At 47.1% G+C, this 24,144-nt stretch overlaps 1 protein-coding gene across 1 annotated transcript in view; it reads right to left on the bottom strand.

Moving 5' to 3' along the window:
• EPS15L1 (epidermal growth factor receptor pathway substrate 15 like 1) overlaps positions 1–24,144 on the bottom strand; it is a 51,187-nt gene that overhangs the window by 25,709 nt on the left and 1,334 nt on the right. Inside the window, exons 4-22 of the mRNA XM_089496636.1 lie at positions 23,750–23,845; positions 23,441–23,497; positions 23,069–23,194; positions 22,274–22,333; positions 21,826–22,065; positions 21,527–21,684; positions 19,262–19,418; positions 18,554–18,616; positions 17,851–17,936; positions 16,608–16,680; positions 15,977–16,138; positions 15,476–15,673; positions 14,555–14,722; positions 13,577–13,673; positions 13,436–13,486; positions 12,603–12,739; positions 11,399–11,462; positions 11,015–11,115; positions 9,918–10,053 (exon numbers count right to left, since the gene is read on the bottom strand). Coding sequence (XP_089352762.1) covers positions 9,918–10,053; positions 11,015–11,115; positions 11,399–11,462; positions 12,603–12,739; positions 13,436–13,486; positions 13,577–13,673; positions 14,555–14,722; positions 15,476–15,673; positions 15,977–16,138; positions 16,608–16,680; positions 17,851–17,936; positions 18,554–18,616; positions 19,262–19,418; positions 21,527–21,684; positions 21,826–22,065; positions 22,274–22,333; positions 23,069–23,194; positions 23,441–23,497; positions 23,750–23,845 — 2,230 coding nt within the window. The remainder of the gene's footprint in view (positions 1–9,917; positions 10,054–11,014; positions 11,116–11,398; positions 11,463–12,602; positions 12,740–13,435; positions 13,487–13,576; positions 13,674–14,554; positions 14,723–15,475; positions 15,674–15,976; positions 16,139–16,607; positions 16,681–17,850; positions 17,937–18,553; positions 18,617–19,261; positions 19,419–21,526; positions 21,685–21,825; positions 22,066–22,273; positions 22,334–23,068; positions 23,195–23,440; positions 23,498–23,749; positions 23,846–24,144) is intronic.

Raw genomic sequence — 24,144 nt, 5'->3', positions numbered from 1 at the left:
TAGAACTAACCATCTTGGATGAGTACCACGCAGAGGAAGATGCTAGGGTGGAAGAGGTCACTTGCCAAACAGAGGAGGCAGACAGCTGGAGGAATGTCACAAACAGAAGTAAGCCAAGAAGGAATTGTTCGGGGAGCTTGCAGCTAGAGAATCGATTCCAAGCTCTTTCCCTTATCAAGGAGGATGAAGAAGAGCAGCATGGACAGACTTCAGGGACGGAGCAGGGGAGCCTGAGAGTCCCACCCGAGGGAACAGTCACTGCTAAGCCTCGGAGGAGGCGTGTGGTCGTAGTGGGGGACTCCTTGCTGAGGGGTACAGAAGCAGTGATTTGTAGGCCTGACAAGATGTCTCGAGAGGTGTGTTGTCTTCCAGGTGCAAAGATCCGTGATGTGACAGAGAGGCTGACAAGACTGGTCAAGCCTACTGACCAATACCCCTTCCTTTTGGTCCACGTGGGAACTAATGATACTGCAAGACACAGCATTCAGAACATCAAAAGGGATTACGAGGCGCTTGGTAGGAAGCTGAAAGGAATGGATGTACAGGTTGTCATCTCGTCTCTTCTGCCAGTTGAAGGGCATGGTCCAGGAAGGGAGAGGAAAATAGCAGATGTGAACAACTGGCTTCACAGATGGTGCTGCCGAGAAGGATTTGGATTCTTCGATCATGGGCTGCGGTTCCATGAGGAGGGACTTCTTGCAACAGACGGGTTGCATCTCACGCCAGTTGGAAGAAATGTTTTTGCCAACAGTCTCAAGAACTTGATCAGGAGAGCTTTAAACTGAGTTCCGAGGGGAAGGGAGACAATATTAAGGAAGGCGAAAGGGATGGCGAAAATAGTCAAACTGACACAGAGGAAACAAGGCAAACAGTGCAAGGACCCAACAGTGGGAGGCAAAAAAACTTGCACAGGCAGCGAGTAAAAGGGAACCATGGTCTGCGATGTCTCTACACTAATGCACAGAGCATGGGAAATAAGCAGGATGAACTCGAACTCCTAGTACAACAAAGCAAATATGATATAATAGGCATCACTGAAACCTGGTGGGATGAGTCTCATGATTGGAATGTGGAAACAGAGGGGTATAACCTTTTTAAGAGAAATAGGCCAAACAAGAAAGGAGGAGGAATAGCACTATATGTCAGAGATATTTACACCAGTGAAGAGATCCTGAACATCAATAATGGAAGCCAGGTGGAGAGCATCTGGATAAGAATCAAAGGGGAGGGAAACAACAAGGATGTTACGGTGGGAGTCTACTACAGACCCCCAAGTCAGACGGAGGAATTGGATGATGCCTTTCTAGAACAGATGACCACACACTCAGAAAGGAGAGATGTAGTAGTGATGGGCGACTTCAACTACCCTGATATTTGCTGGAAGTCAAACTCAGCAAAATCCTCAAGGTCTAGCAAATTCCTCACTTGCCTGGAAGACAATTTCATGGTCCAAAAGGTGGAAGAGGCAACAAGGGGGTCAGCTATTTTAGATCTGATCCTAACCAACAAGGATGACTTGGTTAATGGGGTGCAAGTGGTGGGATCTTTAGGTGGAAGTGACCATGTTCTCCTGGAGTTTGTAATACAGTGGAAAGGAGAAGCCAGGCATAGTCAGACACGCATCCTAGACTTTAGGAGAGCGGATTTCAGTAAACTTAGAGAAGTATTGAGGGCGATTCCATGGTCAGAAATACTAAAAGATAAAGGAGTTCAGGATGGATGGGAGTTTCTCAAAAGAGAGATACTGAAGGCACAATTTCAAACAGTTCCAGTGAGAAAGAAAAACGGGAGGTGTCTCAAGAAACCAGGATGGATGACTAAGGAACTTTCAACTGAGCTATGTTTTAAATGGAACATGTATAAGAAATGGAAAAATGGGGAAATCACCAAAGAGGAATTCAAACAAATAGCAGGCATGTGTAGGGGTAAAGTCAGAAAAGCTAAAGCGCAGAATGAACTCAGGCTTGCTAGAGAGGTTAAGAACAATAAAAAGGGCTTTTTTGGATATGTCCGCAGCAAAAGGAAGAAGAAGGAAACGGTAGGGTCACTGCGTGGAGAAGATGGCAAAATGCTAACAGAAGACAGAGAAAAGGCAGAATTACTCAACACCTTCTTTGCCTCAGTCTTCTCAGAAAAGGCAAAGGGTGCTCAACCTGAGGATAATGGAGCAGAGGACAGAATAGGGGAATTTCAGCACAGAATAAGTAAAGAGATAGTAGAGGAACACCTTATTAATCTAAATGAATTTAAGTCTCCAGGACCAGATGAACTCCATCCAAGGGTATTAAAAGAACTTGCAAAAGTAATATCGTTGCCATTGGCAATCATATTTGAAAACTCCTGGAGAACAGGAGAGATCCCAGCAGACTGGCGGAGGGCAAACGTTGTCCCCATCTTCAAAAAGGGGAAAAAAGAGGATCCCAACAATTATCGTCCAGTTAGTCTGACATCAGTTCTAGGAAAGATTCTGGAGCAGATCATTAAACAGAGAGTCTGTGAACATCTAGAAGGCAATGCCATAATCACAAAAAGTCAACATGGGTTTCAGAGAAACAAGTCATGCCAGACAAACCTAATCTCTTTCTTTGATAAAATTACCAGCTTGGTAGATGAAGGGAATGCTGTGGATATAGTATATCTTGATTTCAGTAAGGCCTTTGACAAGGTTTCCCATGACATTCTTGCAAACAAGCTTGTAAAATGTGGGCTAGACAAAGGAACTGTTAAATGGATCTGTAATTGGTTGACCGGCCGAACCCAAAGGGTGCTCAACAATGGCTCCTTTTCATCCTGGAGAGAAGTGACCAGTGGGGTCCCACAGGGCTCTGTCCTGGGCCCAGTGCTATTCAACATCTTTATCAATGACCTGGATGACAGAATTGGGAGCATACTTATCAAATTTGCAGATGACACCAAATTAGGAGGAATAGCTAATACTCCAGAGGACAGGATCAAGATTAAAAATGACCTGAATAGACTAGAAAGCTGGGCCAAAGCTAACAAAATGAAATTCAACACAGAGAAATGTAAGGTATTGCACTTAGGGCGGAAAAATAAAATGCACAGATATAGGATGGGTGACACCTGGCTGAATGAAACTACGTGTGAAAGGGATCTAGGAGTCCAAGTAGACCACAAGTTGAACATGAGTGAACAGTGTGATGCGGCAGCTAAAAAGGCCAATGCTATTTTAGGCTGCATCAATAGAAATAAAGTGTCTAGATCAAGAGAAGTAATAGTGCCACTGTATTCTGCTTTGGTCAGGCCCCACCTAGAATATTGTGTCCAGTTCTGGGCACCACAATTCAGAAAGGACATTGAGAAACTGGAGCGTGTCCAAAGGAGGGCGACAAAAATGGTGAAGGGTCTGGAAACCATGCCCTATGAGGAACGACTTAGGGAGCTGGGGATGTTTAGCCTGGAGAAAAGAAGGTTAAGAGGTGATATGATAGCCCTGTTTAAATATTTGAAAGGATGTCATATTGAAGAGGGAGCAAGCTTGTTCTCTGCTGCTCCAGAGAACAGGACCCGGAACAATGGATGCAAGCTACAGGAAAAGAGATTCCACCTGAACATTAGGAGGAACTTCCTGACAGTAAGGGCTGTTCGACAGTGGAATGCACTTCCTCGGAAGGTGATAGAGTCTCCTTCCTTGGAGGTCTTTAAACAGAGGCTGGATGGCCATCTGTCAGGGATGCTTTGAATTGGATTTCCTGCATGGCAGGGGGTTGGACTGGATGGCCCTAGTGGTCTCTTCCAACTCTATGATTCTATGATTCTATGATCCCCTCTCCTATTTATCTTTATTTTAGAAGCCCTGAATAATAAGATCAGATTTTATAAGAGTATTTGAGGAGTTAAAGTAAAAAAATGTGAATATAAATTGAGGTCGTTTGCAGACGACATTGTCTTTATACTCGAAGATCCAATTCTGAGCACTGAGGCTTTGACAGACACGCTGTCAGAATTTGAGAAAGTATCAGGGCTAAAAGTAAACAAAGAAAAAACCATGATGATAACAAAAAACTTATCAAGACTAGAAGAACAGGAACTGGAGGAAAGAAGTGGATTTAGCATGGGGAAAAAAGTAAAATATCTAGGCATAACCCTAACAAATAAAAACACTGATTTGTATCACAACAATTATGAGAAATTGTGGGATAAAATTAAAATGGATTTAAAGAAATGGGAGAATCTGCAACTGTACCTATTTGGAAAAATTTCAGTGATACAAATGAATACACTGCCTAAGATTATGTTTTTATTTCAAGCCATCCCAATACTACATTCCCTGAAACCGTTAAAAAATTGGCAATCAGATATATTTAAATTTATTTGGAACAGAAAAAAGGCCAGGATTAAACAGAAAATAATATGCGATTGCAAAAGCAGAGGGGGATTGGGACTCCCAAATTTAATACTTTATTATTTTGCATCCACATTAAATTGGATTTCTGATTGAATTTTGTTAAAAGATGTAAGACTGCTGACCTTAGAGGGAGGGGAAATGAGGTTTGGGTGGCATGGGTATGTTTTTTATGATAAAGCTAAAATGCATATAGAATTTAAGAGACATGTAATTAAGAAAGCTTTATTTTTTTGTGTGGGATAAAATGAAACCCAGATTATGCAGATCATTACCTTTGTGTTGTTCTCCCCACGAAGCCATCTTTGGCAAAGAAGGAATTCCCAAAATGGATATGTTATGCTGACTTGTTGAAAGGCACAACAGCGGACGAATTAACAATGAAATCACAGGAAGAACTTAAAGAGGACGGTATACAATGCCACTGTTATTTATACAGGCAGTTACGAGAGAGATGGAAAATGGACAATAAATTAATGGGGATAAAAAAACCAAAGATCGCAGTGGGAAGAGACCACCTTGAAAGGAAAAAAGAGACTGATCTCCAAATATTACAAAATGCTACTCGAATGGGATACAGAAGAGGAAATAATCAGACACTCAATGATAAAATGGGCACAAAATATAGGACACAGTTTAGAATACGATAGCTGGGCGAAATTATGGAATACAGACCAGAAATACACGGCGTTGCAGGAACTCAAGGAAAATGTTTACAAAATGATTTATAGGTGGCATTTATCCCCACTAAAGCTATCTTATATGTATAAAAACTCAGATCCGACATGTTGGAAGTGTTCTGATAAGATAGGCTCATATTTCCATATTTGGTAGACTTGTAAATCAGCCAAAAAGTATTGGATTAATGTGTATAAATGTCTGACAATAGATTTGAAAATCAAACTCCTGTTTCAGCCAGAAGTTTTTCTGTTAGGCATAACTGATAGAAAACTAGAGAAACAAAATGGGAAATTCCTGTTTTATGGCCTTGTTTGTGCCAGAATAATATACACAAAACTGTGGAAAAATCCTTGCATACCATCTGTAAATCAATGGCTTTTTAAACTGTATGAGATGGCAGAAATGGACAGATTAACATATTGGATGAAGAAAAAGACAGAGGAACGCACCTACCAAGACTGGAACCACTTCTATGAATTTCTGATGGCAAGATGGAAAGACACTTTGATAAAAAGGGAAGAGACACAAAAGAAGTAAGCAAAGATAAAATTCAGTTAACTGGCTAAATTTGTGTATTAGCACGCGTTAAGAGGAATTTGTTTTGATTTGCTTTCCATATAAAGGTCTCATGATTATAAAAGATATAGGTTGTAAAAAAATTATATAAAAGCAGAAACAGTATGCAACAAAAAGAACGACTTAACAGGTATATTCAATCTAAACAACAGTACTAGGCTTGGAGGTACATAAAAGATAGTTATAAGAACTATCTTTCTTTTGTTGTTGTTGCTTTATTAATAAGAAGGAAAGTTATAAGCTGAAGGAAACTAGAGATAAAAGATTACAGCTAAAGGAAAAACAATAAAGATATAAAAGGAAAAGCAAGTCTCAAGTAGACGGAAGCAGAAACTTTTGTTTAAGTGTAATTTTAGTATACTGTGTCTAAAACGTTATGGTAGTTGTTTCTGTAAAGTTGATATTTGTTTAGTAATGTACAAATGTGAAAATGTCTATATGTAACTATGTAAATGTTGTGGAAACTGATAAAAATTATAAATAAATAAATAAAAAAGGAACAAAGTGACCGAGTTGGTGATTAGGCAAGATCAGACGAGGCTATCAGAGTCCAGAGGGAGATCGAGAGAGTGGTCAACAATTCAAGCCAGATGTCAATTCCAAAGATTCTGTAAGAGCAGTTAGTACTGAGAACAGAGCCAGCGAAGTTCCTCAAGCTGCAGAGCGCAGTGGAATGAAGGAACTGGAGAAGAGCAGGACCAACAGGGGCATTATATGGGATGAACGGAGCTACCGCCAAAAAGTTACAAAAAGTTGCAAACTAAGTTTTGACTAGAGATTCTAGACCTTTCTGAGCTAACTGCGCAGGTGCAGTAAAAACCCATTCGTGTAAATTCGCAGAGGCCACAAAGAAGTTTGCTTCTGCCTGCCCAGCCAAGGGAATTGGGATTATGGGAAGTGCAGTTCCCATGACTACAGGGAGATGTTGGAGGCACTCTTCAGGCAGTGTCAATGCTTAACCTGGTTCCACCAACTCTCCTTTGGGACCAATCACCAAGACCAGGATTTTTCAAAGCTGCCCAAGTTCCTGTCCCCGCCCAGCCTGCCTGGAGAGGCAGAAGCCAGGCTTTGCCTCCAAGGTCTCAGCCCATCTTCCTGATGAGGCTGTCGTAGCTTTGCCTCTCCACACCAGCCTAAGACAACATAAACTGGCTGGTCTTGAAGGCCCCTCCTTCCTCATTTAGCAATCACTCTGCAAAGGGTGGTCAGTTTGCAGAGACAGCTGCCTTAAGAAACCAAATACAGAGTAAGGCCTACCCCAATCACATTTTGAGAAACAGAAAAACAGATAAAAGCTTCAGCCCCTGAGCCAGAAGACTCCTGAAGAGGAACTGGAAAGCCTGCACCTTAAACTGTGAAGACAGCTAAGTCCCCCAAAGGAGGAAGGAATAGTTTTACTGTCCAGCAGATGGCAATGCAGACAGTGCAGTGGGGCAGCCCCATGGCAGGGCTTCTGCACCCCTCTTAGTATGTCAGCCACTGAGAACATATTCCTCAGTGGTGTGAGAAAAGCGACCGGGACCTCAGACAAGGAGCAGGGATGCTAACCACGAAGGCAAGAGGTGAAATGCCAACTGGCAGGCAGATTCACAGGCAGATTCTCAGCAAGCAAGAAGCTTGTAAAGGAAAATGGTGATAATAACAGTAATTGGGAGGGGGGGAGGAGGAGACGCCGGCAGCAGTAGTGGCTCAGCTGCACATCTCTCTGTGCATGTTTTTGCTCCTGTTGCTTTACAGCATATTACATCTAACTGCTCCAAAGCCAGGCAGTGTGAGAGTTTTAGTCTCAAAGACCAACCCCTGAAATGCCGAACCTCACACATTTCGTGACCAGCAGAGATCGATCCAACGCCCACCCACATGGGCACAGGCACATAACCATCCCATCTCTCCCCAAACCTCACTGCACGACAACACAGTCTGCAGCAGGCTATCAAGCAGAACAACTTGAGGCTCCAGCAGACACCTGGATGCCACAAACAAATACTCAACTTGGCCCAGCCAAAGCTAGGAGCCCTGTGCCCTCCTAAGGTTGCCAGTCTTCAACTCCCCAACTCTCTCCCCCATGGGGCCTGCTGGCTGGAGAGCTCCTGTTGGGACCTACAACTGTTGAGTCCCAGTCCTGGGAAAAGAGTGGGATTTAAATAAATAAATCCCCACTCACGGCTGATGCAAACTACAGCTTGCCTCAAAACTAAACAACTTTTACAGCTGCTCCTCTGACTTCAAAGTCAGAGGCGCCTACAGACAGATGTCCCGAGCAGCCAAAGCAAGGAAAGCACCACAGAGAAGCAACTGTAAACTCTTATTTGCCTGCAACTTGGAGGCTGATGAGCGATACATGTTCTAAGGCAGGTGGGATCCACACAGCTCCCCAAAGGTTGTGGAAGTGCAAGTCCCTGCATTCCTGCCCCTCACTTCTGCTGGCTGGGGGACTGCTGGGGGCTGCAGTCCAACACCTCCTGGAGATTCCCGCACTTGTGCTCAGGCGGCCTTAGGGGCAGATGGCAGAGCGTTCCCTCCCTCTGCAGGGCTGCTGGGACCACGAGGGCTGGACAAGCTTGGAGGGTCTCTTCATGGGGAAGTACCTCTTAAAGCTCAGCCCAAATCCGCTTCCACCCCTTGCCTGTGGCCCAGCCATGGCTGCTTTTTCTTCAGGTCAGCCCTTCAACAACCAGAGTCTCCCCATCTCTCTCCAGGAAGAAGATGCTCATGTCTTTCTCCTGTTCCTGGGTTCCGTGCACATACACCAACCCCTCCTCTGACCAGGATCCCATATACTAACAACCCTTTTAAAATGGGCTTCCCAGGATTGGGTGAAGGACTTCGGAGGCAGCCTGGCCAGTAGAGAACCAATGGCCAAGGAACCCACTGAGCTGGGCTGGGCAGCCACCCTGGAGCACCCCTGAGGGCTAGAGGGTGCAGAGTAACACCTCACAGTGCCCAGGTCTGTTGGGAACAGGCCAGGGGGGTTTTCCTTCCCCAGCAGCCTGGGTGGGGGGCAAAATCACTCCCCTCTTCCATAGCCCAGAACACTGTTACAGAAGTCCTTCCAGCCTGTCCCAACCCTATTCACTCAGCACTTGCTATCAAGCCCCCACCCCCTGGTTGGCTACCGTGGCATGAGCCTCCCTTGAACCTGTTTCCGAGCCTACCTGCACCACCAACCCTGGTGAAGGTATCCAATTGCCCCCTTCTTATCACAGGTGCCCAAGGAAAGAGGGGCAAGGGGTGGGGCACAGAGGGAGTGGGTGAGAGATGTTGGGTTTTGGGACCATGTGTGGCCTTTGCTCTTATAGGAAGGACCACTGGCTACAGATCAGCTGCCCCTCACAAGGACTGGGCATAACACCCTCTCTGCTCTCCCTCCCAGGCTATCAGGAGGGCAGAGGGTGGCTCTGCCACAAGAGGTGCTGGGTCTGTGCCCACTGTTGGTGCTGGTGCACGCAAGTGGCGCTGCTCTAACCACAGGGAAGGGAAGTGGCAGGGTTGGGTGTGGCTCGTCACAGATGGTCCCACAGTCAGTAATGCAACCCAGGAGGCGGATGGAGCGGTCTCGCAATCACTGACACCCACAAGGAGACTTCCTGTGCTTAGAAGCAAAAAAATAAAAATATTTCTCTCTTTTGATGCTCAAAACCTTTTACCTAGAAGCCAGTTGGTAGTAAGAGCCAGGCAGATCCCTTATCAGCAAAAACAAAGCAAGAACAACCAAATACACACACTGCTACATGCACTACTAATAATTCATTTGAACACACACACACACACACACAGTGGCACACACTTTAGCCACCTCAGTTGAGGAAGAGAGCCCAATGGCAGACAACTAGCCAAGGCTGCTCCAGGTGGCTACCAATCCTGGGGTTGAGGAAAGAAATGCCACTGCTCTGGACTCAAAACTTGCCCCCCTCAAGCACTTTTAGATACAGGATGGATTAAAATGCCACTTTACTGCCACTGCCGCAGTGGGAGGGGGAAATATTTGTAGCGGAGCAAAGCACAATATTTGGGGGGCACACTGTATTTGCGTCACATGACAGAGCGGGGAGACTCCATGCCAACTTTGGGGCAGTGTGAGTGAGAACCCCAAGGCTCATCTGAAAAGGGAAGGGCAGTTCTGCTCAAGTGCAGACGCTTTGGTCAAGCCTCTTCACAGATTTCCACACCACCTCACATTATTCCCCATAGTTCCTCTAAGCATGGCTGCCCTGCCAGTGTAAAGCACAAAAGAGTGGGGAGGGAGGAGGGAGACTAGCATAGCCAAGGGTCTCCCCAAGAGAGGGTGACTCACCACTGGTCGGCTTGGGCCTTGGGGGCATGTTCTTCTTTGGTGGGAGGGCAGGAGTGTCTGTTTGACTCTTGAAAGGGTCATCTGGGAACCCAGTTCCCCCAAAAGAGGAGGATGAGAATGGATCAGAGACTGGAGGCTGCAGGAGAAAGACTTGCTGTCAGGGCGCGTACAAAAATGGCAAGGGAGAAAGGGAACATCAGCAAGCCAAGGGGGTCCATCAGGTAAGCAGGCTGAGTTTCTCTCCACCCGAATGAGAAAGGGCTCCAGCTTCTCCATCACATTTTGTTGTAAATGTCATCCTGCCATGTCAAATGGTCCTGGTAGTGGGAATCTAGGCCAATACACACTAGATCTGTGTTTTTTTGTTCCATATCGTTGCCTTTAGAAACCCAACAAAGACAGAGTCAAATACTTTTTGGGGACCAGATATGGTTGTTTCTCAAAGGGTGTGAGTGCTCTGGGAGAACAAGGACATGCCATCCTGCTAGTGCTGCAACTCTTGGAAGAACTGCTCCTACTACTGGCAGGAGCAAGGGCACCCAGCCTCCTTGCAGACCCTTCAAACAGAGGTATAGACAATATCTTTACATATGCATGACAACCCTCTGAGGCAGGCTGAGCAGAAGGACAGGAGTAAGAATGGTCTGTTATTCTGAGCCCACCTGCAGGTTTCATCATTAGGGAGAGATCCGCTAGCCCAGTGGTTCCCAGCCTTCCTAAAGTCACGACCCTTTAATACAATTCCTCATGTTGTGGTGACCCAAACCCTTGAAATTATTTTCATTGCTACTTCATAACTGTAATTAAATAGGTGTTTTCCAATGGTCTTAGGTGACCCCCATGAAAGGGTCATTCAACCCCCAAAGGGGTCCCGACCCACAGGTTGGGAACCACTGCGCTAGCCAGTCAGGTGAACAGGGACAGGAGGGAGCCCAAGTGACTCTTTAGCAAAACAACTGCTGCCACCACCTCTTTCTCCCCACTTTTTCTTATCACCATGAGCAGTGATCCCTCAAAATGCAAACCCCCGTTTCTTTCCAGAAAAGGCCAGGCAGGCATGACTGTTGTGCTCACTGCAGCACAGGGGAAAAACCCACCTTGGACATGTGACTGAAATCCGCAAAGCCTTCACTGCCACCACTGCCCCCTCTGCTGCTGAAGGTGCTGCTGCCAAAGGCGTCCAGGGTACCAAAAAGATCTAAAAGCCAAAAGGCCACAGGGAAGAGACCTCTCAGGGTATGTGCCAGGCAAGTCCGCCTGCAACACCAGGCTGTCCCTGGATCTCACCTGCCCCAGAGACTGCCAGGGCTGCCACTTCCCTCCGAGCCAAGAGTGTCCCAAGATGCTTCATCCACCCCAAGCAGAGAATGCCCACCAATAAACCTAAACACTAGAACATCTTTAATAGAAAGAAACAGAAAAGGCCAATGTTGGATCGGGACTGGGGTCCAATCCTGTGCCAGGGCAGTCCTGGCTCTCACCTGGCATTTTGGACGAGGAGGCGCTCAAGGATGAGAAAGGATCGTCATTCTCAAAGAAGTTTGGCTAAAGAAGCAGAATAGAGAAAAGGTCATAAAAGACCCCAGAAGGGCAGGGGAGGAGAAGGGTACATGTGAGCATATGCCCTGAAAGAGACACTTCATGCTTCTTCCTGGAGACCAGCAACACTTCACGAGGAGCCTGGGTGGGGTTGCCTTGGAAACCCACCCAAAACCTCCTGAGGGCACTTCAGCTAGCAGGCTACAGCTCCCAAAACCCTCTGACTAGTATGGCTGCAATCATGCTGGTTGGGGGAAATAACTATCCCAGGCTCTGCCTACTCAGTTACTGACAGGGACCAGTCACAAGAGAGCCCATGTCACTTATCTGGCAACTAGGGCACTGCTTGTGGGCTCTTTTTTGAGCAATGGTTGAATTCCGGCCATTGCCTTGGGATCTATGCACACATGTATTTATTTATGTTGAAAAAGAATACTATGTCTCTCTATTTCAGTAGAAAAAATAAGATATCCCCCTACCCATGGAGGGGAAGCATCTAGTGCCACTATTAAGACCAGATTTCACAGACTTCAACCCACATCTTTGAGTGGCATCAGTTACTCCAGCCATGGTGATGGTCTTTTGGGGAGGACTGGGATCAGAGTGTGGTGGGAGCAAGATACTTATCTAAAAGTTACTTCTTTGGGTGTAAGACTTTTCTAAGGATGATTTTTTTGTTACATGTGCAGCTGTGGTTAAAACCTGCATGTAAATATGAGTCATGTAACAAGCAACTATTACCCCTGTTCATACTTCTGCTTATGGGCTGGAATCAAGAGCCACTTGAATCCTCCCCTTCTACCTCTCCTGTTTGTATTCCTGTTAGTAGTCTGTAACCCCACTTCGATCCTTTGGGAGAGGCGGGGAAACACAAATAAATTATTATTATTATTATTATTATTATTATTATTACTCATATCCTTTTCAATTAATCCTTTTGTGAGTTGCTTCAGATACAGCCCTTAGGAAGAAGACAGGAACCTAAATCCACTTGATGACAATGATGATGATATGTTTGATTTCATGGGGGGGAAGGTGTATTGATTGTCCTGCCACACACTCAGGAAGTCTGCTAGTCTGAATAACAGGATTCTTAAACAAATTCAGAAATAAAATGATAAAACATGCCACCAAAACATCACTTACTTTGGAAGGCAGTGCGGGGTTTTGCAAGAACGGATCTGAAGTAAACGGATCGGTCTTCTCGACCTTCTTAAAGAAATCTTCAGTCGCAGTAGCCCGGAATGGGTCACTTTCTTCAAAGGGATCTCCCCCAAATGGATCTGTCCAAAGAATGTTCAAGGCAGGAAGTTAATGGCAATGGATGGCAACAGTGTAGAGAGTGTGCAGCCAGAGTGATGCAAGGAAAATACGCCATTTCTAGTGGAGCAGAAATAACGTAGCCACCCAGCCCTCCTGGTTCCTGTGATAGCAAACATCAAATGACAATGTGGAGCTCAGAACAAAAAAGGGAGGCAAATGAAACACCGACCTATTGTTCCATGGGCCATTGTCATGTTCCTTATGGTAATTACTCTTGGTTAGTTTGTTAAAATCCACGCCTTGCACAGGCCTACTGATAAGGAACCACTACAGATTTCATTATAACCCCCCCCCCCCCCACGCATCTGCTTTGGGAAGGCATTTTAATAAAATTAAGAATGAACTTTGGAAAAAAAATCTCAGAGGAAAATATAATAAGTGATACAACAGAATCTATTCCTAAAAACAATAAATAAAACAATGACCAAACCAAAAAAAAACAAAAAAAAAAAAAAACCAACAAAATAATTATAAACTGTTCATTCATAAAAAAAAAAAAAAAACAGAGACAAACAATATGAACACTCCAAAAAACAGCCAATGAGTTGGGCAAACAATCCACCCACCCACCCACCCACCCACCCACCCACCCAGGGCACCAAAGTTTCTTTGGACCTTGGCAGAGAAAGTGCGGAGGTGGGGGCTCTTCCTCTCACCTGATGCTGCTGGGGGATGTTCTGCGAAAGGGTCATTCTGGAACGGGTCACCTGGTGAAGCCGAAAAAGGAAGGGGCTGAATTTCCCGGAGCTGCCCTACTGCTGTCCCACCCTAAGGGCCCTCGGCTAGGCACCACTTACTGCCTTTGAAGGGGTCTTCAGCATGGAAAGGGTCTGGAGGAAGCTCCTGAGTACTTGGGCTGCTGAACAGGAGGGCCTTGTTCTTGAATGGGTCATCCTGCAATCAATCACAAAGAGAATTAGCAAGCCAAAGGCCCCCCAACACCCAAGTGTGACCCTCAAATCCAAGCCAAGGGGTCAGCGGATGACACACGGGCAGCCTCCCTGGGTCACTTTCATCTCCAAGCCAGGAAAGAAAGAGGCCAGACATCTTTGGTGTTGTTTGGATGGAGACACTGTGGCCCTTCTTTTATTGTTCTTGTGTGCCTTCAAGCTGTTTCCGACGTATGGTGAGTTTCTTGGCCAGATTTGTTCAGAAGGAGTTTGCCTGAGAGTGTGACTTACCCAAGGTCACTCAGTGGGTTTCCATGGCCTAGTGGGGATTTGAACCCTAATCTCCAGAGTCATAGTCCAGTCAGTGCTCAAAGCACTATGCCACACTGCCTCACTGCTCTTCCTTCACACCCCCACTTCCCCCCTAATGTGTCTTGTGTTTTGACCTCCCCCTTTCAAGTCTGTTTTAAACTCAGGCGAGGCTGTTTTTCAGCTAGGAAGTAAACAGAAAGCTGACTTCTCCTTTACGTTCTGCCTCACCTGTACATAAAACAGACCAGGGAGGCCACAAAACATGGAGGCATCAAAGTTTTACAATAAATACAGTGCGTATGTGTCTCTGTGTGTGCGCACACGCATGTATATATATGTGTAGTATGTATGTATAGGGGAATCGCAGACGGGGAGATGTAGCCCCAAAGATACCAGGGAAAGACAATGCTGTGAGAGGGTGGAAGTCTTGTTTCAATACCTCCCCAGATCCCCCAACCAACAGGGCCAGTGCTAAGAGGCATAATGCAAAGAAGCTCCAATGTTCTCCTGGAACATGGATGGGGACCCTTTTTGGTCTCCCACCCCAGCCATGGGTCCCAGGCTGCCCCTCACCAAAACTACGAAGCCACCTCGGTCTTTTTGGAGGTTCCCTTCACTGAGATCAGCCAGATTCGTCATGCTGCCACCCTGGTGAACTCCATTGGGTGCCTCGTTGTACTGGTCAACACGCCGGCTGGCTTCCAGGTGGCTCTCCTGAAGCCGGGAGAGTCTGCTCCTGGCCTGGGCAAAGAAGAGAGTGTGAGGGTACCGGCACTGACACCGGGAACTGGCTTCACTCCCTTGCTAATGGCCAGATGTGTGTGTGTCTTCCTGCCTGCAAGGGAGGATGGAACTGAAGACAGCATATTGTTATCAATACGCTGTCTTCACATATACATGTATACAGATATACCTTCACATCCCTTAAGAGTGATTAATAAACAGTATTTTATCATTAACATAAAGTTTTGGCTTCTCTCTTCTTTGGCTGTTGAAAACAGGAATGTGCAAGACTGAGGTTGGCCATGCAAACTGCAGCCCAAGGTGGCTAAGCACCAAGGTAGATGAGAAAGAAGTAAACTGGAACCATGTCATGTGCACATGGCTCCAGGAAGGGAAAACAAACCACAGACAGACAAATCTGACAAATTTGTTTGGGGTCCCAGAATTCATAGTTAATAATGTATATTTCTTACAGTGATTTTTGCCCTTCACCTTAAAATAGAAAAAAATCACATACTGTAAGAGCAAGTTCTAGTATTAAAATTTATTTCTGCATGTCTAAATACTCTAATGCATTGGTATTTGTCTGCATTTTTGATGTGTTTTTAATCTTGTTGTGAGTTGCCATGAGCTCCCGTTTTGGAAGGAAGGTGAGATACAAGTCAAACCTCAGAGGAACCTTCCTCATCTGGGCCAAAGGCAGTGAGAAAGTGCAGGAGAGGGAGGAGAAACTGGCCCCAGAGACTCCCTCTTCCCCGGCCGGACAATCACCTGGTTGATTTCCTCCTGAGTGGATTTCAGCGATTTGATGATGGTCTCTAGCTGGACCTTCCCAGCCTGGATGCTCTGCCCCAACTGAGTCTCCTCCTGCTGCAAACGGTTCAGTTCTGCTTTGGCCCAACTGATGTCATCCTCCTGGGACTTCAGATCCGACTCTTGGGACTGGATCTGCATTTTCAGCGATGAAATCTGAAACAAACAAATCAACGTGGTGCTGACTTTGCCTTGGTTAAAGGGAGAGCATGAGCAAAAGGGGAGAAGCTGGGGCCTGAGAAGAGCAGTCACCATAGACTTTTGACCAGAGCCAGGGTGGTATTTCTCCTGCCCTTACAGGCTGTGCAACATGGTTGGGCTTTTTATGCGCGCGTGCGCACACACGCACACACCCTGTAGTGTTGAGTCATGTTGGTTGGAACACAGGGGGCAGACAAGGGAGGCCAGTAGTGCTTGCCTCACCCCCATCCCACACCATTCTGCTCCTCCCCAACTCACCACCTGGGTTTCCTCCTGGCACTTCTGTCGGACATCACTCAGCATGTCCCGTAGCTTGGCCTTCTGCTGGTCCATTTCATCGAGACGGCCCTGAGCCTCCTGCTTCTGGGCTTCCAACTCCTGCAGGCTGCTGGTCTCCCGGTCCAAGTCATTCTGCAGTTCCTGAACATGGAGTCACCAGTTATCAAGGGGCCACCCACCACCTCAAAGGGTCGAGGGTCAGATCCCATGCCATGGGTGCAAAGAGCTGGTGAGCCTGAGTAGAGTGATTGCCTCCCAGGAAGGAGCCAAGGGGAAGTTTTAATCCCTCTGCTCAGGAGAGGGAAGTGGAAGCCCAGGACATTGGGGGGGGGGGGTCACCTCACTGCCTTTTGTGGGACAAGAGAGGAGGCAACCAGGGGAGGAGGGGGAATCTCTCTTTTTTCCTCTCTTTTTTGTGAGGTTTCCAGGCCAAAGTAGTAACAATAATCCATGATCAAGCCATGATAAAAAAAAATTGCCATTCTCCCAGTAGCTAAAGACTGAACCCTGAGAGCCAGGTCTCCATCCTGGCCTGGTCACCAACACTTGTGACCACTTGACCCTGGTTTATGACCCAGGTTTCTGGCTGCTGCCCTAGTCTACCCATTACCTGGACTTCGCTGGTTTTCTGGTGGATTGCTCCTTCCCTCTCTTGGATTTCTTGCTCTAAAGAATACTTCTCTCTGCGAAAAGATATTTCATGGCACATCTGAATCCACATACTATGAGGTAAGAAATCTGGCCAAAGCCAAGAAACAAAATGCTGTGTTATGACCTATCTGGGCATCTTCTACAATGATCCAGGACAACTCTGCTTCCTCCAGCGGAAGAGGTGGGTTGCTTGAGGTCCTCCAAAAGGCCCAGGGGGACTCCATGGCTCTGGGTGCAAATCTAAATGTTACATTGCTTTAAAATTTTTAAACTGGTTTTAATTGTGCTCAAGTGGTTAAGATGCTGATGCTGTTAATTACAAGATCGGCAGTTTGGCAGTTCGAGGCCCAGGTGCCGCATAATGGGGTGAGCTCCCCTCACTAGTCCCAGCTTCTGCCAACCTAGCAGTTCGAAAGCATACAAACGCAAATAGATAAATAAGTACAACTTTGGTGGGAAGGTAAACAGTGCTCTGTGCAACCATGCTGGCCACATGATCAGAGTAGTCTCTGCTTAGCAATGGAGATGAGCACTGCCCCCTATGGTTGGATATGACTTGACAGCCTTGTAAATACCTTTACTTTTTTTTTGTTTACCTTTAATTTGTCACATTGCTTTTTGTTTTAGGCTGGTAAAAATCATTTTTTACTATTTTACATTATTATATATTTAAATTAGTTGAAGAAATTTTATCATATGCCACCATGAGATTCTATAATACAGGGCAAAATGAAAACATTTTAATAAAAACAAGCAAGCAAGCAATAATTTTGACAGACAGCTGATGAGTTTAATAGATGGGTTTCATTTGATAGTGAGATATGAAATTTGCTTGTACAATGCCAGAAAAAATGATGTCTTACTCTGGATGTTGGAAAAGTAAATAATCCGATGCTGACCCTGCACATCCCTCATTTGGCCTTTAAAAAGGTACCCATCGTGCTGACCATAATCCCTGGCATCAAAAGCGCACTGCAGCCCCACCGCTCCCCCTCTGAATGACCCTGGACCTGGTTACTGTGGGGGAAGTCACTGACTTCCAAGCTAAAACTGCTCCAATACAGTGTGTGTGTGAGATTGAGAGAGAGAGAGAGAGAGAGAGATGTTTTGCAAATGGCAAAGCTCTTCCTGGCAAAGCCTCCAAAGTCACTGTCTCCCCACCCAGTAATACTGGATGTCCTGGGCAGGAAACTTTGCTTTACCTCTGCAGCTGGACGATCTCCTGGCCGATGTTGTCCAGTTCCTTCACGCCTGTGAATTCCCCTGATCCAACAGAACTTGAGCTGTCCTGTGAAGGAGCCAGGAAGGGCAGCTGAAGCACCTGGGCAGTGCCAAGCAGCAACCCCCTCCAGCCCCCATTTCACCCAGCCCCCCAAGAGGACAGCCTCTCCATCTAAAAGAGAGGGAAGACATCAGCATTGCAGCTCCCTACTGATACACAGTACTGGCATGAGAGAATGGGGCAAATGAATAGCCAGAGCCAGGCCTGCAGAAACATGAAACAAGTGACATTTGTTAAGAAGCAAACATTTCAGCCAGCAAAAAGAGCAAGGCAGGGAAAAGGAACAGCAGCAGACACAGCAGGCGAAATGCAGCAGGGACAGAAAGTGTGTGTGTGTGTAGGGGGGTCCTTGCACAGAAGGGAGCCAGCAAGATAAGAGCATTATGCTGTCATTGGGGGTTGCAACCCAAAATTATCCTGATCCCCTCTGAGGTGCTGCCTGGAAAAAGCTGAAAGGTCTCTGGAGAAGCAGAGCAGTGCCCCTGCCCAGAAGGCACCACGGTGGAGATGTTCAGATGGAATAAGATGTTTTGAGCTAAACAAAAGTAAACAGCCATTTGAAGATGGGACTGGATGTGTGTGTGAGAAGGGTGCATTCCTGTGTTTATGCTCCGTTTACTCACACGGCGCATTTCTGCAAGTGCTGAGACCTCAGTTCCTACAGAGGCCAAGTAGCCTGAGAGCGTCTGGAGGAAAAAGGACAGAGGAACAGGAGGGGCTGAAGGCTCCAGGAAGAAAGACAGCCCCCCCCCCCCCCGAAAAGGGACTGGGAAGAGTCCCACCAGGAGAAGGGTTAAGAGTCTCTGTGAATTCATTCAAACCAGCCACCCTCACACCTCAGTAGGGGGTCTTGGTAGCAGCTTTCCCACCTTCAAGAGGGGATTGTGGGTTAGTCAATGGAACAAGAAGCCACTGAGAGTAAGAAATGGAACTCCCCTCAGCACACACCCAGGGCCTGACCCAACTCTTGGGAGTGGGAAGAGGCACCAAAGCGTAGTGGGGAGATGGCCCACCACCACATTTTTAAGCTTAAAGGCTTTTCTTGCTGTTAACCAAGCCTCAGCTGGTTAATACTAGAGAGTGGGGTCAAAACCTTGGACAACAGCAAGGGGTTTCCAGGGAGGGCCAGGCAGGAGGTCTGGATTCAGCTCCAGGACCCAAGACACACCTCTCCCTGGCTCACAGCCACCAGAATGAAGGGATCTCTTACCAAATCCCCAGCTGGCAGCATCAAAGAGAGCGCTGAGTCCGTAGTGCCAAGGGGATGCCATGTTTCATATACCTGCATGTGCATGAGAGACAGGGGGCCCAGTGGGTGACTGGGGACTCACCTGGACAGGCCTGGTCCTTTCTGCTGGGGGAATCATGTCTGGAAGCAGCACCTGCGGTGGGTCAATGCCTTTGCTGACCTTCTGTTGAATGAGGTGCATGGCAAGAGCAAATTGGTCTTTGTTCAGCTTTCCCATCTGCCGAGTATCAGCCAAGGCCCTGCCGGGAAGGAAGCAGCCATCAGACAGTCAGGCCAGCCAACAAGAGGGGCCACCAGCTGTGCAGATTAGCAATTTATTTCTTTACCTATATCCTGCTTTTCTCACAATATTGGACCCAAAACTGACCAAAGCAATGTACAGATATAGTATATCTTGATTTCAGTAAAGCCTTTGACAAGGTTTCCCATGACATTCTTGCAAACTAGCTTGTAAAATGTGGGCTAGACAAGGTAACTGTTACATGGATTTGTAACTGGTTGACCAGCCAAACCCAAAGGATGGTCAACAATGGCTCCTTTTCATCCTGGAGAGAAATGACCAGTGGGGTCCCACAGGGCTCTGTTCTGGGGCCAGTGTTATTCAACATCTTTATCAATGACCTGGATGACAGAATTGGGAGCATACTTATCAAATTAACAGATGACACCAAATTAGGAGGAGTAGCTAATACTCCAGAGGACAGGATCAAGATTCAAAATGACCTGAATAGAATAGAAAGCTGGGCCACAGCTAACAAAATGAACTTCAACACAGAGAAATGTAAGGTACAGAAAAATGAAATGCACAGATATAGGATTATGGGGGACACCTGGCTGAATGAAACTACATGTGAAAGGGATCTAGGAGTCCAAGTAGACCACAAGTTGAACATGAGTCAACAGTGTGATGCATCAACTAAATAGGCCAATGCAATTTTAGGCTGCATCAATAAAAGTATAGTGTCTAGATCAAGAGAAGTAATAGTGCCACTGTATTCTGCTTTGGTCAGGCCCCACCTGGAATATTGTGTCCAGTTCTGGGAAGCACAATTTAAAAAGGATGTTGAGAAACTGGAGCTATGTGTCCAAAGGAGGGCAACCAACATGGTGAAGGATCTGGGGATGTTTAGCCTGGAGAAGAGAAGGTTAAGAGGAGATATGATAGCCCTGTTTAAATATTTGAAGGGATGTCATATTGAGGAGGGAGCAAGCTTGTTTTCTGCTGCTCCAGAGAACAGGACCTGGAACAATGGATGCAAGCTGCAGGAAAAGAGATTCCAGCTCAACATTAGGCGGAACTTCCTGACTGTAAGGGCTGTTCGACAGTGGAACACACTCCTTCCTTGGAGTGTAGTGGAGTCTCATTCCTTGGACGTCTTTAAGCAGAGGCTGGATGGCCATCTGTCGGGGATGCTTTGATTTGGATTTCCTGCATGGCAGGGGGTTGGACTGGATGGCCCCTGTGGTCTTTTCCAACTCTACGATTCTATGATTCTATGGCAGAAAAATTTAAAACCAATTCAATAAAAATGCAATTTAAAAAGAACGAATTTACAACACTAACAAACAGGGTGAAACACAGTGAAAGCACCACAACCCATCAAGAGACCAATAAAAAGGTCTTTGCCACTGGCAGAACCAGGGAAGAGGGGGCCAACCAAAAGCCCGAAGGAAGGATTTCTCCACCAGGAAAGGAGCAATTGCTGAGGTCTTTTCCCACTTTAGTTAATCAGGTGCTTCAAGGTGGGACATGTGTTCTTTATGTGGTTTCAGCACAATCGAATGATACAGGCACACACTCACAACTCCCCCAGTTCCAGGAAGTCGGGCTTCTCACAGCTTTACAATTTCAAAGGCAATTCAAAATGATAAACTTTCAAGCAGATCTTGCTGCCAGACAAAAAGCATTTCTGATGTATTACCAGTGGAGGGAGGATAACCAACCATTTGTGGAAACATCTGGCCTGCAGAATATAACCCTCCCTGCTGGTGCTTTGTGTGCCCAGAGCTCACATCCCTTGCTGGCACAACCACTGGTTCCACACATGGGAACTTCCATGCATCTGGCCAAGTGGATCTGATCCTGTACCCATCAGCTACAGTAAGAGGCCGAGCTGAACCTTAAGGATCTCACAGAACTCTTGGTTGTTCCCAACCCCATCAGTATGGTAGCGCTTTGGGAATGGCAACAGCTTCTGAGATTCCCCCACCCCACCCCACCGTCACCTGTCCCACAGATGGGCACAAGAGCCATGAGCAGCACCAGCAGTTCTGGATGGGGGGGGGGGGGGTGAGAGTGTCACCTCTTGATGACATTTGGCAGAACAAGGAACAAAAAAGGTCCTACCAGATGTGGGCCAATAAGTTCTGGGAGAGTCCCGAGTGCATGAAGATGTCCTTCACTTCCAGGCCGCTGACAAAGCCATCCAGGTCAAGGTCCGTCTTCAAGAAAATCTCGTCGTAACAAACCTTGTCGGTCAGTGGCACCACCCAGTTTGCTGGGGGCTGAAACAACACCCAACACCTGATTTGGGAAAGATGTCCCAGATCCAACATTCCTCCGCAGGAGACCAGAAATGGAAATTCATCCCAAGCCACCATCTCTTAAAAGTCTGCCCATCAACTCCCAGGGCAGCCGCAGCCTACCTGTCCTTGCTTGAGGCTGTGCTTGGGAGAGAGGCTGCCAGCGCTATTGAGGCTGTTGACGCTGCCGTGGGATGGGGTGGAGCGCAGGCTATCCTTGGGCGGAGGGCTAGCTGGAAGCACTGGCACTGCCCCAGGGAAGATGACGGGGGCCTTCTTCCGCTTGGTGGGGGGCACGAGAGACAGGGGTAACACGGAGGGGACAGGTTCCTTCTCCAGGGCTCGGTAGACTAGGTGCATCGCCTGCAAGGACCAGGAGGGAAAATGTCTGCAGGGGGGGAGGAGGAAGCAGTGGTGGTGCCAGAGACTAGGATCTGGTTGAGCATAAGTGGGGAAAAGAAATGGGGTGGCAGGCTCTGACCCAGTGATCCCCACCTCCAGTGCTGACACTCAAGGCAGGAGGCCCCAGTCATCCCCACATTGGCCAAAGAGGAGGACTTGGAAAACCTACCACTGCAAACTCATCTCTGTCCAAGTGACCGTCCTTATCGATGTCACTCAGATCCCAAACCTGCAATTGGGGGCACAAGTGGGGAAGGCAGGAATTGGGGTGGAGTGGGATAGAAATTGGTGGAAGGAGGAAGGGAGAGAGAAAAAGGATATCAGAACAACAGCTAAGTGGCGGAAAGTTGCTGGAGGTTTTGCGTGAGGAACTCCTGCATTTCAGAAAGGGCTGCCCCCAGCGATCACTTTGCATCTCTGCCCGTGTATGTGTGTCCCTATGTGCATTTGTATATCACTCCTTCAACTCCCACTGTGGAAGGGGATAATTCAATCAATAGAACTGAAACAACTACAGCCATAGCAACATTAAGCGCTAACAGCAGAAAACAAAACAACAGGAATAAGAAAAGATGTGGGGTCCTTCTTTTCCTATGGAAAAGTTACTTTGAAGACCTGCAGTTCTCAAAATTCCCAGCTGCCATGGACTAAGCCACATACAAGTACAGCTGGCAGGGGAGTCATCTGATTTCCAAAGCTGCCCCCCTGTAGTTGGGCATCTCTTGTCCCCTTAAAGTGCTGACAGGTGATACAAACCCAATTCCAAAAAGCCAAAGCTGCCCATGCGCCCATTAAGTTGGGCCTCAATTGGAGCCAGTTGCCCACGAGAATCCTTTTGTCCTCATCTGAACCAACCAGAAGGCCCGGGTCACACATTCCAGCCACTGTGACATGCACATACACCAGGGGCAGAGGCTGGACGGAATGAGAGGGAAGAAGAAGAGGAGGAGGGAGTTTGGCTTACCCTGCCCAGGACATCCAGAGGCAGCTTGGAGTTTATCAACACTGGTTTCACTTTGTCTCCTGAAAGTAAACCGTTGACGGGCAAAAGGCTTTCAAAAATGCCATCAAACTTGGCTCTCTCTTCCACCTAGCCAGGAAGAAAGAGACCCAGAATTACAGAGGCATGGAACACCAGGAAGACATTCATAACATGTGGCAGCAACTGAGGTTTCCAGTCTATGGTGCTTGCCCTAAAGTTTTTGCACGCAGACTGAGAGAGAAAACAAGCAGACCACTATTTGCCATAGATCAGCCATGGTGAGGGAACCCTTGACCCAGGGAGGGCAGCAGCTCCACCAGCAGTTAAGAGGACTCAGCTTCCCAAGGAACTCACCCTGACGGCCCAGTGAGCGTCCGAGGAGGAGATCAGCAGGGGACTCGTGCTGTCATGCTGCAAGGACAGAGAGAAGCACATCAGAGGCCCCTGTGGCTTTCACTCAAGGTATGAGGGTGTTCAGGTGCCAGTCCACCACCACACCTGCCTAGCCACAGAATGAATCAAGCCTGGTGAGAACTGTGAACCCAGAAAAATCTGTTTGCCTGACTCTCAATAAGAAAATGGGGGGGAAGGGGGACAGGAGTGGCTCCTACCCCCTCAGTAGAAAAAGAAAAGCATGACAGGTGGGGAGAAGTTTAGTCTTACAAATTTCGGAGTTGGCAAGTTGAGGCCAAGGCTGCTGAGTCCCACGTCGTGGCCACTTTGGGCAGAAGCCACAAGCCGCAGCGCAAGGAAGAAGCCCTGACAGAGAGCAAAAGGGGAGAGAGAGAGAGAGAGAGAGAGAGAGAGAGAGAGAGAGAGAGGGTCTCCTGTTTAGCACAACAGCTGTCCCTTTTTGCACGACTGGCCTGACTCCTTACTCTTTCAGCCACTCAGCTAGTGGCTGAAGGGATAGGCAAAGCTGTGGCCTAACAGGAGCCCATTTCGACCCTGCCACTCCTCTGTTCCACCCCCTTCCCAGAAAAACTGGATGGGCCCCCTCCCTATAGGCAGACTTTGTGTTTTCCACAAGCATATAATGAATGACAATACATATTTTA

The sequence above is a fragment of the Sceloporus occidentalis genome, unplaced genomic scaffold (genome assembly GCF_023333645.1).
Source record: "Sceloporus occidentalis isolate IW3139 unplaced genomic scaffold, rSceOcc1.0.p SCAF_91, whole genome shotgun sequence".
Lineage (NCBI taxonomy): Eukaryota > Metazoa > Chordata > Lepidosauria > Squamata > Phrynosomatidae > Sceloporus > Sceloporus occidentalis.
This window is presented reverse-complemented; position numbering and strand designations above follow the sequence as displayed.